We start from the raw sequence: 14,313 nt of genomic DNA on the forward strand, positions 1-14,313 counted from the left end.
ATAATATACAGGTATGAAATAGTTTGCTTTATTGTCCTAAGGAGAATACGGATGCCTCTGAGGAAGTACAGCTGAGAAAAAAAAGGCTAGAACGCATACAGGCAATAAGCAGAGAATGGGAGACGGAAAACAGAGTTACTATTAATATCTCTGGAGCAAACAAAGCATTTTATTCTACTTTGGACAAAAGTCTTTAGAAAAAAATAACTGCTTCCTCCACAAAAGATCATTATTTTTTATAGATGCTTCAAAATTTAGCAGCCATCACAATATTTCAGTTAGGGCTACTAATGAATAATTGGCTTTTAGTTGGGTTAGAAAATGAGAATTGGTTTAAAAATAATTGACAACACAGGTTCTGCCCTTAAAGACTGAAAAAGTATCCTGGAGGACATGAGGAAATAGCCTGGCTGTACAAAACATAGCAAGTGACTCGACTCGTGTTGTTACTACTTCACACACACGGTGTTCCTCGTGCCTCCCCAGATACTCCCAGACCACCACAGTCAATGTGTTTTTTTGGGGGGCACAGTGCCAGGGAATTGAATTTCTGGTAATGGATCATATCAAACTGGGAGGCGATCCCACTGTTCTGAGCCAGGAAAACAGAAGAGGCATTAGAGTAAAGCTGTGGATTTGTTAATTGCTGTTTTGAGTCAAATCAAATAGGAAAGGAAGGCAAGCAGTTATTGGATAAAAGTACAAGGAGATGCTATCAACGCTGTTAACACGGTAATGCCAGCTTTTAAGAAATCAGGCTGCAGTTTGTGCTGCCCACACTGTAACATGAAGGGTTATAAAAGGGAGAAGTTCAGGAAGAATGTTACACGTATGTCAGATCTTCTAAGTAACTTAAATTAAGTTTCAAACTGCTATGCTAATGTCACCTGTGAAACAATGGTATTAAGGTCCACTTTTGTAATTGTGTAAAACCAGAAACCCCACTGAAATCAATGTCAATGAAAGGTGAACATTGGCCTAAAAACCTCCACTTTTAAAACTAGATGATTGTATTTAATGTCAGGCTGATTAAAAAAAAAATGAAAAAAAAAGTTTCCAGATACTTGGATTCTCAAAGCTGCTTGAAACAGTCCAACTTCAAGCGAACAAGAAAATTATACTGTTCCCAAAAGATCATTAAATTTGCTTAATTTTTAATTTAAGCATTTGCTCCCTCTACTGGTTCTCCTGCAGCAGTTAGCAAGCTGGAGTTATTAGAAGAGTATAACTAATGAACAATCCAAAACATGTTTTGCATGACTGACATGTGAGGCAATTGCTAATAAAACAAAATTCCACTCCACCCCTATTCATCATAAACAGAGGAGAGGATGTGATAATGAAATAATCTATTCTAAAAGCATTTCAGAGGTTAATCAGACTGTAAAACTACGATAGTGATTTATTTTAATATTATGTTAACTAATAGAGCAGATTATAGCCCAGTGCAGCACAGACTATAAACAGCCCGTGAAGGCGGAGGTATCCAACACATGAATACCAACATCGCATTGAAGGAGAGAAGGATGAGGAAAGACTGAAGGATCTACAGTGAAGTCCTTTTGGCAGTTGTTCGAATATAATCTGAAGTTCCCAGGGCAGTTTTCCAACAAGAATGGATAACCCTGGGCTGCTCACAAACATTCTCTCTCAAGAAAATAAAACGTTGTCCAACACCAGTGCTATCAGTGATTAACTCATTACCTACCAATACGTAGAACTGGTAACACAAATTTACAATGGAATGGATATATACTTTACTTAAAATGCCACGTTCTAAGTGACCATTTAAAAACAAAGCATTTTTTACAAGATTATCCTGATCAAAGACACGTGCTTAAATCCAGACATTATTTTAGTAACGTTTTCAAAAAATGAAAGTAAGTAACATGGTTTAAGAAGCAATTGTTAAACATCTAAAGTATTTTACCCTTATATATTCCAGCCAATGCGTTGAGTCCACATTTGATAACCACCGAGTCTCATCAATAGTAGGATAAACTATTTCTTTAAGTTTACGCAAGGATTCTCTCATTACATGTATATTATGAATTTCGAGAAAGACCAGCTCTGCATTTGGGTAGGCACTTTCACTTTCATATCCTCCACCTTTTGCCTGTCATTCAAAAGGTAAAAACAGACAAAGAAAAGAACATGTACAGTATTTCAGTATAAGGTTGGAAGAATTATTTCAGTCCAGTTTCAGGATTTTTTGAGAAAGGATTACTTTAGCACTCGAAAAAACAAAACCAAAAATATGCTTTTAGTGAGAAGCACTAGGAGAGGTTTTTTTTTTCTTAGATTAAAGAAATCCAATTGCAATAGGCTACATTTGATAACACATCCAAACAGTTTCTCCTTTTTACCACTTAGGTCCTACTTAGAAACCTCAGGTCTTCTGTGGGTGTTATGGCATTATTTCTCAGGTCTATCTTCATGCTGCCTTCAATTCCTTCCAGCCTTTCCAAAATGCTCCAAGCAACTTACCTTCATTCCCATGCTCTATTTACAGATTTTTTTTAATAAGAATCTTTTTTCATATCAAGTTCTCCTTATCTTCATCCCTTGCTCAGTCTTCAGCCCTGAAATAAAGACAGAACTACCACTGCTACTTAAGATATCAACCTACCTTGTTTGTATCTGCAACACTATTCTGCCTGGCATCAAAGATGATAAGTTTATGTGACTGAGCATTGGCATCCATTATTGTCTGTAAGTATTTTTCATCTTCTTTACAATGCTTATCATTTGGGCCAACCAATGGTTGACTGCACCGTGTTATTGTTGCTTGGCTCTCAGGATGAATCCAGGATAACACCTGGAATAAAGCAAAAATGATTTTAGCTTACTATACTAATATAAAAGCAGGAGGCCAGAGAGCAATTAGACAATCACTGCCTACATGGCATCATTTTCTGGCAAATCAGCAAACGCAAATCTAAGGACAAGCTGATGCAAAACCATATTGATAGCACACCAGCATCACTCATCCTAAATGTGGAGAAGAAAGGGAGAGGGAGGCATCAGTCTCTTCTCCCTGGTAACCAAGGATGGGACACACGGGAATGGCACAAGGGGAGGTTCAGACTGGACATCAGGAAAATTTTCTTTACCATGAGAGTGGTCAGACACTGGAACAGGCTTCCTAGAGAGGTGGCTGATGTCCCATGCTTGTCAAGTGCTCAAGAGGCATTTGGATAATATGCTGTAACTTTTGGTTAGCCCTGAAGTGGTCAGGCAGTTGGACTCTATGATCTCTGTCCCTTCCAACTATTCTATATCTGATCAGCTTGAAATACAAAGGAATTCTAAACAACTTTTACTTCTAATAAAAACTAAGCTTGCCACTGTAACTTATTAATTAGGAAAAAAATAACAACAGAGGAAGAAAAACTGTTTCCATGTAGAAATTTGTGGACCTGTATGCTACTTTGGCTAAGCAGATCTACAGCATGAACACTGTCACCATTTAACACGTTATAGGGGGTTCTTAAGCTACCTGCAAAATTTATCTATTCTCAGAAAAAACACTATGGCTGTAACAGATTCCACACCAAATCAGAATGCAAGTTAATATGCGAATTAGCATCAGACATCACTGTGTTAATTCCAAACAAAAATTTATTACACAGCACAATAACCAAACAATTAGACTCACATTTGAGTTGGTTTCTTCAGTTCTAAACCCATCAAGCCTAATTCTTCTTTCTTTGCCCCCTTGTCAGGAAGGAAGTGGGCCCATTGTTGTTAAACAAAAAAAGCCCAGAAGAACTCTGATCATTTCTTATAAGCTAAAAATACATAGAGAACTTTTACCTCCTTGTAAAAGTTTCACTTACTGGAACTCTGCCTTTGGCTCTAAACGCTGCCACTTTTGAGAGGTCATCATCCTTTACACTGGTTGGCACAACAAGAACAGCAGGATATGTATCACAAAGCTCATAGGTGCTGTTAATTTTGGATATTTTCCAACTCTCGTTGGGCAAGCCCTGTAAGAAAGCAAAACATTCTTGTATTTTTCAGGTTAGACTCTACACACCTGGGGTTTGGTGATGAAAATATTGGTATGATACATATATATATATATATATATTTTTTTTTTTAATTAAGTGTGCCCACATTTTTGTCTTCAACAAGTTACAAACTTCAGGTCTTCAGATTGTACCATAAACCAAAACACCAAAAGACTTTCCTATTATCTTAAAAAACCTCTTCAAATGGTTATTTTGCATACACAGACTGTACACTCAGGTAAAAATAGATCAAATAATAAAATAATAATTTTGCAACTGGGACACTAGATTTACAATGACAAACTAATGTTACTCTTCTGTTTAATGATGTGTATTCAAGAACAAATTTTTATAGAGCCTATGTTTTCTAAACACAGCACTTAGAAAAGGTGGACTTAGGAATGTACGTTAACATAGACCAATTTGCTGAAGTATTCGGCACATGTTGTGTCCATCAATTTCAGCAGGTACTCAACACTCTCCCGGTCGGGCCACTTGCACTGTATTACCTAAACATGAGATCTAGACAGCGTCTGCATGTAGCCAGAGATGAAAACTTTTGAGTTTTTTGTTGCTGTTGTTGAAATGACTTTGGGGAAGGTGGAAAAACAAACAAGTAACACGCCAAGTAGATATATAACTTACCTGCCTCTTATATTCTGCCATTGGATCGTATACTTTCCATCCATTAACAGCAAACTTTTCTTTATAGTTGAATGCAAAAAGAGGCTAAAGACAACAAAGCAAAGGCTTACATTACTATCTGATGGGCTGTAAGCACAATAAGCTCCAAAACACAGACCCCTATAATATTTCAGATGTAACATTTCTAAAACTCTTTAACAGCAGACATACAACTTTGAGTCAAGGATGGACAACACCATGCTAAAAAGTAAATAAAAGACAATTTTTTCTTTCAAGTAGATGCTATGTAATTAACAAAATCAAGAAAGGAAACAGTTAAAGTTACTTGCCTGTGATCATAGAACAGATCAAAGGCAAGGCCAGGATGAGAAAACTGGTCTCCTACCTTCCAACCAGTTCCTTATCCACACAAGCACACAAAACAGCATTCCGCAGATAATTAACAATATGACTAGTTGTACCTATGTTTCATACAGAACTTCTAGACTGAATTATCTGCTGCAGAAAATTAGAGTCTCTATACATATATTTATTCTTAATCAACAACATTAAGCAAATCTGCATCTCAAGGGTTACGTACAAATTCACTAATTTCACTGATAGCAGGACACAGAATAATGTTTTGTGATGCAGAAAAGGAAACAGGATCAGAGCAGCTTGCCTGCTCTGTAACAGATTTATCAATATTTTAATGTTTGTTATACCGCACTTGTATTTCCCCACCTACAGTTTCAAAGAATAGGACAGACCCAGACAGCCTTCTCTACGTCTTAAGACCTACCAGTCCATTAGACACAGGAAATGCACGTGTTACAAGGTTTTCAAAAATCTCCAATCTGTTCTGCTCTTCCTGTTTATAGGCAAGCCGCAAATTTCTCATATCCTGTCAAAAATAAGTCACACTATTTTACCCCAAGGTAAATTTTAAAAAGTAATAGCAGTTATAAGAAATGTGACTGAAGGAAAGCATATAGGTAACACTAAGTCACTGACATCACTGGACCCATGTCAGAACAAAGTTCTGTATCTGTATCAGATGACTGCAGTTGTCTTTAGAGTTGCTGGATACCACAACAATAACCATTTTTTCTTTGAATTCACTCTTGGGACAAAAGGCAGAAGCGTTGAAGATTACACAGTATCACAAGAGGAATTGAAATGTATTCTCTAAATGAAGCAAGGTTCAAATACAGGGAAGTGAGCAGACAGAAACAGCACATGTGCATGCAGACTCCTCTTACAGAAAAGTGAAATGAAAATCCTTAACATGAATAAATCTGTACCATGTCATACCTTGCAAACTATTTCTATACCACAGGAGTTGTCTCCATGGCTCTGTACTCCAATTTTTTCAACTCTACTTATCACTCCAAGAGGAACATCAACTACAAAAGGTGGATCCTGAAATTTGTGAATAAAACAAATGAATTTTGTTACATTCAGAGGAACACAATCTCTTATTATTCATGTGTGTTTCATTAGGATCAACTATAATTCCTGTTTAATAGACTGCTGTGGAACATCATGCTTCACTTACAGCAAATTTGTCACTTTCTGAAATCTACTCCAGCAATATTTCTACCCCAAAAAAATAATGCAGATAGATAGTGAAGGCTTACCCTTTCAACACTTTTGATGTACATTCTGAAGTCCGTCACTGTCAGTGTACCACTGACTGCTCCCATAAATGGACAGATATACATAACATCTTTAGCTGGAAAACAGACCAATTAAAGCTTTATTTTACCATTACAGACATTTGTTCCATTAAAATCTACTTCCATTAAAAACAGCAAGATTTTTGACGTTCCATAACACGTTACAATTCTGATACTTGAATTGGAGGAAAGAGGAAAATCTGCTCTACAAATGCTGTCAGGACCGAAAGAGTTGGCTTTATCTCAATAATGAAAATAATCCGATTCTGGGATGCTGTTCAGCACCTACTGAGCAACTAGGGCTGTGCTGAGAGAGCATGCCCTACTCTAAGGGCAAACAGGTAACAAGAAGTCTGGCACCCTGCTGGTATTCTTAGCTGCAGGCAGCTCTGGTCGCTGCTCAGAGGTTTAAAGCACCCACACTCACCTCAGAAACACAGCATGCAAATGGTAATTACTGAAGAGTATGCAACTGACCTCAGAGTCAGTCAGTGACACGCTCATAACTTCACCCATGCTTTTATTTGAAAGAACACACATTCTTTTCTAGGCAAGAACTGTACTGCTAAAACAGAGCTTGCCATCGTGGGCCAAAGTGAAATAAATCAACCTAAGAACTGGAAATGAAGTTTTATATAACTTCATGTTCTTTGTTATCACGATTTAGAGCTTTTGAATCTATGAGGCGTCCTCAGCAGCCCCAAGCAGAAATACAACCCAACCATCCACATGGAACAAACTAACTCCTGACATAAAATGATTTATCTATACGGAGCAATCATCCACTTGAACTGATTACTCTTTCAGGTCTACATTTGGATGTAAGACAAAAGAAATCCCCATCAAATCTGCATATCCAAAATAGCATTACATTAAAACAACAGACCTCAAAAGGAAGTAATAGCCTATTTTTAAATAAAAAAACCTAGTGAATTAATAGTATTCAATGTAATACTCAGTAGAATGCTTACCAATAACTTTGATGGATTCTCCAGGAAAAAGCGGAGCCTCTTCCATCTGTGCTAGTTTGTTTCCATCCCGCAGTGCCTGGCAGAAACCCAAACCCATGAGTAAATCTCACTTTCCCTCTGTACTACATCGATACATTTTGATGCAAAGTGCTTTTACTACAAGATTACTGGAATGCAAGAAGTGTATCTTTTTTATAAGGCACAACTGTATTAAAAACACAGAATGTGGTATTATAAATATTAGACGTACGTGTTAGTAATGTATTAGTAACAAAGCTTTTATGCAACAGTTTCACATGCTAGCTACAGATAGCGCACAAAAACACGAACAATACCAGCCCAAATTTGTAACTAATAATTTGTTAGTCTTTTGCTAAAAGCAGGTATTATTTTGCCTTTTTTTTTTTTAATGTACTTGAGAACATTTTAAAGCTGATATTAAACTGTTTTCTATTCTTAATGGTGAACATTTAGTATTTGAATATTTTCATCTGAGAGATTTTTATGGCAGAAGCTTTATTTATTTAGCAATTCCACTTCTGATTTTTAGTAGCAGGCAGAAACACCCCACCAGCTTCTATTTGAATCAATACCCTACTGAGAGTGCCACAGTTATGGAAGAGGTCCACTGTAGGAATTTTGGATCCAGAAGGTCAGATTCAGATCAAAGTAATGAAATACAGAAGAAAAAAATCAGTGATTTTAAAACAAGGGCTACTTTCTTAAGTTTTCATTTAGGTAAGGGGCTTGATTCTTGAATGAGACAAGATTAATCCTTTGTGTCCTTTGTTGGCAACTGAGATTTACTAAAGATTTTAATTAAGAATACAAAGGTTTGTGGGACTTTTAAGGACCACATGAGAAAAATACCTCTTTCAGGTCAACGCGATGAGACATTAAGGTTTCAATTTTGTACATCCTGAAGTGAGAATGAATATAATGGTCTGCTTTATAGTAAACAAATAGCCTTCCCTTGTGTTACAGCTCTGATCAACACACAAATAATTGGTAGGATCTGCCTGCCTCAAAAATAAAATGCAAGCCCTCATTAGGTAACTTCTAAAAACATTTAAATTTGTCTTTGGTTTTGTATTTTCTTGGCTAGTACCAGACTTTTATATCAGCACCCGATGACAAAAGATGACGACATGCAGAGAATCAGCCAACACTTACGGACTCAGATGGGTGGGTCTGCTCTGCCCCATGGGGCCTGACGTGCAGCATTACAGCTGTGCTACACGACATCAGATGGAAGCCCTACCTAGCACAGAACCAGTTAACACACTAAATGCTTTCTATGGGTTCTCTGAAATGAGAAATATGAGGTTTCTATGGACTGTACTAGCTTACAGTACTGTGCTACACAGTTAATGAAGGGAAGAGGAGTAAAACTTGCCACCTGATCAGCTTCTGCTTCAGAATGATAGCCATTGTGTCCATCCTGAATCTCCTGCATAGCATGAGGCAGCAGTAGGGTAAGAGAGAAGTAACGAGAAAAAACATGCAGACAACAGGTGAAAGGACAGAATCTTTTCTTTTTTGCTTTCCCCCTTTTTTTATCTCCTTCCTTAAAGAGACAGCAAATACTTTAACTCCACTTTTGCCCTCCAAAGGCTGGCAAACTCCTGGCACAAACTACTTTCCACAAAAAGATGCCAAGCGCTTGGGGCTATCCATTTAATGTTACTTGCACAACATAAAATTAAAAATTACTCCCCTTTGCACAAAGAGTCCACACAGGAACAAAAAGTATGTACTGCCTTTTTAAGACAAGCAACTCCATAGCGAAGAAAATGAATTCAAGGTATGCCACATGCTTATAAATAGAAGAAATCGAGTACAGCTTGCAATGGTAGCATTAGGGGAAAAGTCATGCAATCTTTCAAGGAAAAAATAGCTCAATGTCAAATAGAAGTATTTAGACAATTTGAACAATGCTATACTCGGTAAACCATGTTTGAATTGAACTTTCAGTTTTATGGTTTCACACATTTTCCCAGCAACTTCTGTGTTGCTGCTTGTCAGTAACTTTAGAGAACTTAAAATTATTCCTCGTGGCAAAATATGAATATTACTCACATTTTAACATTTCTTTTTGCAATCACATTGGCAGCAAATCCTGAATATTTATTAAATCTGTTTAATAAACATTATGTCCCTATGCACTCCAAGTAGAAGCAAAAATGTCGGTGGGTCAAACGAAGTAATTGTTTTAATACATTCAGCCAAAATTGTTCTTTCTTCTTCTTTCTGTATCAACTAGAGGGAAGTTGTATTCATGACATCCCAGTAGTCCCCATCCCCATACAAAGAACTTCTCACTTGATAGGCTGTAAAGCCAGACTCAAGTCAAATTTCCAATTGCTTGCTAAAGTCAATTTTTCTTTTTACAGTATTTTTACAGAACCTCCCCCAAAAGAAAGACGGATTTCAGATAGCTTCAGATAATTTGGACTCTACATGTGCTTAAAAAGTTTTAATTAATAAAAGTATATTTCAAATTATAAGGGACTACTAATATTTAGGTCTTGATAAAATTCTGTTAAAATGAAATTGCTTAAGTTCCAAACATAAAAATGTTGTTTCTGAAATTACAGTACATATCATGATCCCTGAGAGAAAACAAGAAGGACCAGCAAAAACACCAAAATATTTTAAATAAATGAAAGAAACAGAAGCACAGAAGATCATTTAAAGATCAAAGCCTTTACAAAGAGCTATGAAAAACTGAAGGAAAACAATCAATTTCTGTTACTTATCCCATGCCAAATATTTCAAGAGCCTTCTATTCCAAACAAAAAAAAAGATCAACTTGGATGTGTATGACTGGCCTAAACACATCATTTTCAAATATGTAAACAACAGATGAGAAAAAGAAATCATTCAGACTTCATCTCTTGGTGTGCGACTGAACAAGAGCTCTTTGTGTGAATAAAAGCGTTAGACACATTTCATGAACAATCTCAGAACACTGTCCAGATCGTTTCTCACTCCATAAATGTTTCTAAGAGAGAGGGACAAGAAAACAAGGCATGCCTTTTTTTTTTTTTTTTTCATCTCCAATAAGGAATGGGCAAGACCTGGTCTCAAAATTATCATTAAGAAGATAAAAAGATGTAGGCCATTGCACTAGCGTCCGACTTCAAACCTAACTTCCAATTCTTCTATGGGGCTGTAGCAATTAAGGTGAAACATGTACAAAGGCAAGCATGAATCTGAACTTTATTTAAAGAGGATAGAGAAAGACGTAACGCTTTTAACCATTAATATTCTTCAGCACAGATAACACATTAGAGTTGCTAATACAGTGTTCTGTAGTCCGAAGCATGTAAGCCTCAGTTGCAAGCATCCATTTTGTCAAAATTAATGTGATAAAACCGAAGTTAGTATTGCACATTCGTAACATCATTTAAATATACTGCTCTCTTACACATTGACTTTTATTGCTCACGAAAACATAGTAACATATATAAAGCATTTCTATGGCAAAGAAGCTGTTGCGTTGCGTAGCAAAACGGTCTGACTGGTTCATAAAAAACATTAATGAAGTAAAGAAGAACGCTTGACACACCAAGATCTCACACAGCACAAAAGACAAACAGGTAGGAGGCCGTCTTACTGCTAGCCAAGGGGAATCTTACCCGTATGTCAGGCCTCCTGAACACCTGTTAGTTAAAATACAAAACGTTATCCAACAAAACAGAGTTTTGATTGTCAAAGATACTGTATTTTATTTCATCAGATTCCCAGAAGAACTCTATTCCCAAGCGTATTAATTACAGGTGGATTTTGAAAAACCAAAAACCCAAAAAACCCTACGTGGATCTAGTAGCTACCATTTGCAAAACTGCTCTGCTCTGAAAACAATCTAGCCACTTCATTTTAGTGATGAAACAAATGCCAAACTCCTTTGAAAAATGTATTCCTAATCACCCTTTTATCCAGTTACAACATGCTGTTGTGAGAAGAGAAGAAAAGAGCCTGGTAAACCTTTTGGGTGGAAGACGATAAGCCTGCAATAATGGCTGTGAAATATACCGTCCAAATTTAATTTTAGATTAAAATGGCAAAACAAAGACACCCAGCTCTTCTCAACTTATTTCTGAGCGTATTTACACTCAGCTACTGCAATCGAGGTGATTTTCGTTTATATGAACCCCTCCCTCAGGGCCTCTCTCCAGGCAGAGCACGCATACACAGCACCCTCTGGTTTTGACGGTTCCTTTACAGCCCCTCCTTTGGTTCTGTTTGACTTGTCTGCTCCCCCCACCCCAAATTACATTTTGGTAAACTGATTTTCTGGAATGAGTAACACAGAAGCCACCAGTAGATACAAGAATCTGTATATTTACTCCTGTGCAAACATATCGACTGAAACATTTAAAAAATGAAAGAAAAAATAAACCCAAGAGTTCCTGATAAATCCAGCAGAAAGCGGGAGAACAGCCTGGCCAGTTCCAGCAGCAGACGAACCATCCAGCCCTGCCTGAAGTTTCTAAGTTGTAAGATACTCTAAATGCAGGATGTGAGGCAGTCAAAGGTAACGGAGACTCAAGGAATGGAGCAGTGTGCGGCAAAAGGGAAAGATGCCTGAAAGGAAACTGAGTTATAAACAGGCATCACCTTTTTACATGGGAGCTCCATGGCAATAATGAAGTTTGACTTCTATACCAGGAATTTGCATATATATGAAACAAAATACAGATTAATTTTAAAGAATTTGAATCACCACTATAAATTTGTTGAAACACTTGATAATGCCAATAAGCTGGACACTAATGTTTTTGGTGTAATAATGACGAAAATAAAAATCCTTCCATTGTTGTAAGACACCACAAAAACCAAACACTTTGGTTTGGCACATGAAAAACGTGCTAGAAGGTGCTACATACATCTGGACAGATTACTCAAATCACAGGCAAAATCAAGCAGAGTCTCAATGTTATATAAAGTCATATGCAAATCAGAATTGTTCAGCATGATTAACTGTCCTTACACAGGAAGAAAATAAGCGTTCAATAAGTGAAACCCCTGAAGGTCTAATATCTGGGCAGTAAAGTTTCTAAATAAACTTTCTATATTTTCCTTAGTTTTAGCCGGTGCATGTTTTTCTTCACTTACACACAAACCAACTTAAACCATGTCTTTCCAAAATATTAAGCTTGTGTTCGTTTCTGAACGCTGCATGTGCAGCACTGAATTGTCATTCTGGAACTACGCAAACCCAGCGTGTTTGTGGTCTTGACTAAGCAACTGGCAGCACCACTCAACTTGTGCAGAAGCTAGGTGCAAAGGAAACCCTTTCCTAGACCTTTACAGCACTCCACAGGATACTACTGGTCCTGAATTTAAATAAAGAAATCCTAGGTTAAAAAAATTACATGATGTTATACACAAATATGGGAGTTCCAATCACAATCATGTGATGGCAAATACAATTTTTACACAACAATTCTGAATACTACAAGGCTTAATTTTTTTTTTCTAAGAAACAGAGAACGAAGCAGAGTTAAACACTTTTAATTAGGCCTCGAAAGACTTATTCCTCTTAAGTAATATCCAAGATGACTTTGGAATAGAGAACAAGGTTACTAAGAATAAAACAGCTCTCTTTACTCCAGAGAATTGTCATACAACTCAGAGACAAACTGAGCAGCAAGCTTACACACTTGGATTTTACTAAAATGAAGTCCTTGATCTACAGGGCAAATACAACATCGACAGCTGTAATGCAAGGTTTCCCACAACGTTTTATCAAAGATGTTAGCCTTGACCTCAAGTAAGCATTTGCAATTCAGCTGCCATAGTAGGGAAGAGCTGCCCTTTTTTATGAGGATAAGCTGCTGACTGTGCCAATGATGCGAAACTCTGTGAGGTGAATTTTTAAACAGACTATGATCAAAAACATTTTGTAGATTCATCTTCAGGCTTGGGGTGAATCTGACCTGCAGTCACAGAAGCTAAAATACGCTGTTTCTGGACAACAGACTTTAATCACAGAGCTTATTAGTAAATAATTTAAAAGCTAGTTAAGTACGAGAAAGGTAAAATATTCATTTGGTCCTTTTGCATAACGAATGTAAAATTCTTTCAAATCCAGGAAGAAAAAGGATCTGAGAGGACTCAGATCTAGACAGCAACAGCCTGGCTTTCTTAAGGGGACTTGACACATGGGTGACTTGTAAATTTATCAGACGATGAAAACTGAATATGCTCTACTCTTGATGGTTCGCTCAACTCTTGATAGTTCACTTGGCTGTCAGTGTACTGCAACCAGCAAATGAGCACAAAATAGGGGACGAAAAGCATAACGAAACCTAGGTAAAGCACACCGTGTAATCGCTACTTTAATGAGAAAAATGTTGCTGGGAGGGAACAAAACAAGTGATTTTGCTTTGTTTGACATTAATTTCTCTCTGTCTGGTGAAACCCCATGAAAAATGATAATCATTTACGTTCTTTGCACAGTAACAATGACATATGCTTTTATTTTTTCGGTGAAATCTGAAGAGCTCAATTTTGTACTCCAAATGACACTAGAAGCAATTTCAACCTGTAATTATTAATCTACTTTACCAGGGTTTTTTTGATGTAGTAATCAAAAGGAAAGACAACTCACTTTTGGCTTTTTATTTAAAACATTGACTTTTGATTTTCCTATAGACTTCAATGGCACTACTCACAGAACAGACTCAAAAGATGCCGGTGCATAATGAGATGTCTCTAGTTCTGACACATTCGGAGACCACTCAAGTACTTACCACCTGACAATCAAGGTAGTAAGGACCTTCCTGATCATTCACTTTTATCTCAGCCAAACCAATGCACCCCTCAAGTCACTTACCCTGTAGTCTCTGGACACGCCTTCTGGAGGGACAGACCCAGAAATCTGACTAGAAATCGTTGCAGCTATCAGCTGTTTGCACCATTCAACATGTGATCCAGTAGGGCTACAAGAACAGAAGATTTGAAATTATTCAGCAATAATTCAAAATGTATATTGAAGACAGCATAGCCACTAAGCGC

General features: G+C 37.1%; 1 protein-coding gene across 4 annotated transcripts in view; it reads right to left on the reverse strand.

The window, feature by feature from the left end:
* Nucleotides 1-14,313, reverse strand: part of MTMR1 (myotubularin related protein 1) — a 37,429-nt gene that overhangs the window by 21,383 nt on the left and 1,733 nt on the right. The window contains exons 2-12 of one of the 4 annotated variants that reach the window (XM_083797176.1): nucleotides 14,132-14,237; nucleotides 10,929-10,952; nucleotides 8,687-8,737; nucleotides 7,288-7,363; nucleotides 6,278-6,372; nucleotides 5,952-6,059; nucleotides 5,440-5,541; nucleotides 4,659-4,742; nucleotides 3,840-3,989; nucleotides 2,630-2,818; nucleotides 1,931-2,116 (exon numbers count right to left, since the gene is read on the reverse strand). In XM_083797176.1, coding sequence (XP_083653302.1) covers nucleotides 1,931-2,116; nucleotides 2,630-2,818; nucleotides 3,840-3,989; nucleotides 4,659-4,742; nucleotides 5,440-5,541; nucleotides 5,952-6,059; nucleotides 6,278-6,372; nucleotides 7,288-7,363; nucleotides 8,687-8,737; nucleotides 10,929-10,952; nucleotides 14,132-14,237 — 1,171 coding nt within the window. The remainder of the gene's footprint in view (nucleotides 1-1,930; nucleotides 2,117-2,629; nucleotides 2,819-3,839; nucleotides 3,990-4,658; nucleotides 4,743-5,439; nucleotides 5,542-5,951; nucleotides 6,060-6,277; nucleotides 6,373-7,287; nucleotides 7,364-8,686; nucleotides 8,738-10,928; nucleotides 10,953-14,131; nucleotides 14,238-14,313) is intronic. The other 3 variants (XM_083797177.1, XM_083797178.1, XM_083797179.1) reach the window with 3 other exon arrangements.

Source organism: Anser anser, assembly GCF_964211835.1.
Source record: "Anser anser genome assembly, chromosome: 13".
In the NCBI taxonomy this organism is placed as follows: domain Eukaryota; kingdom Metazoa; phylum Chordata; class Aves; order Anseriformes; family Anatidae; genus Anser; species Anser anser.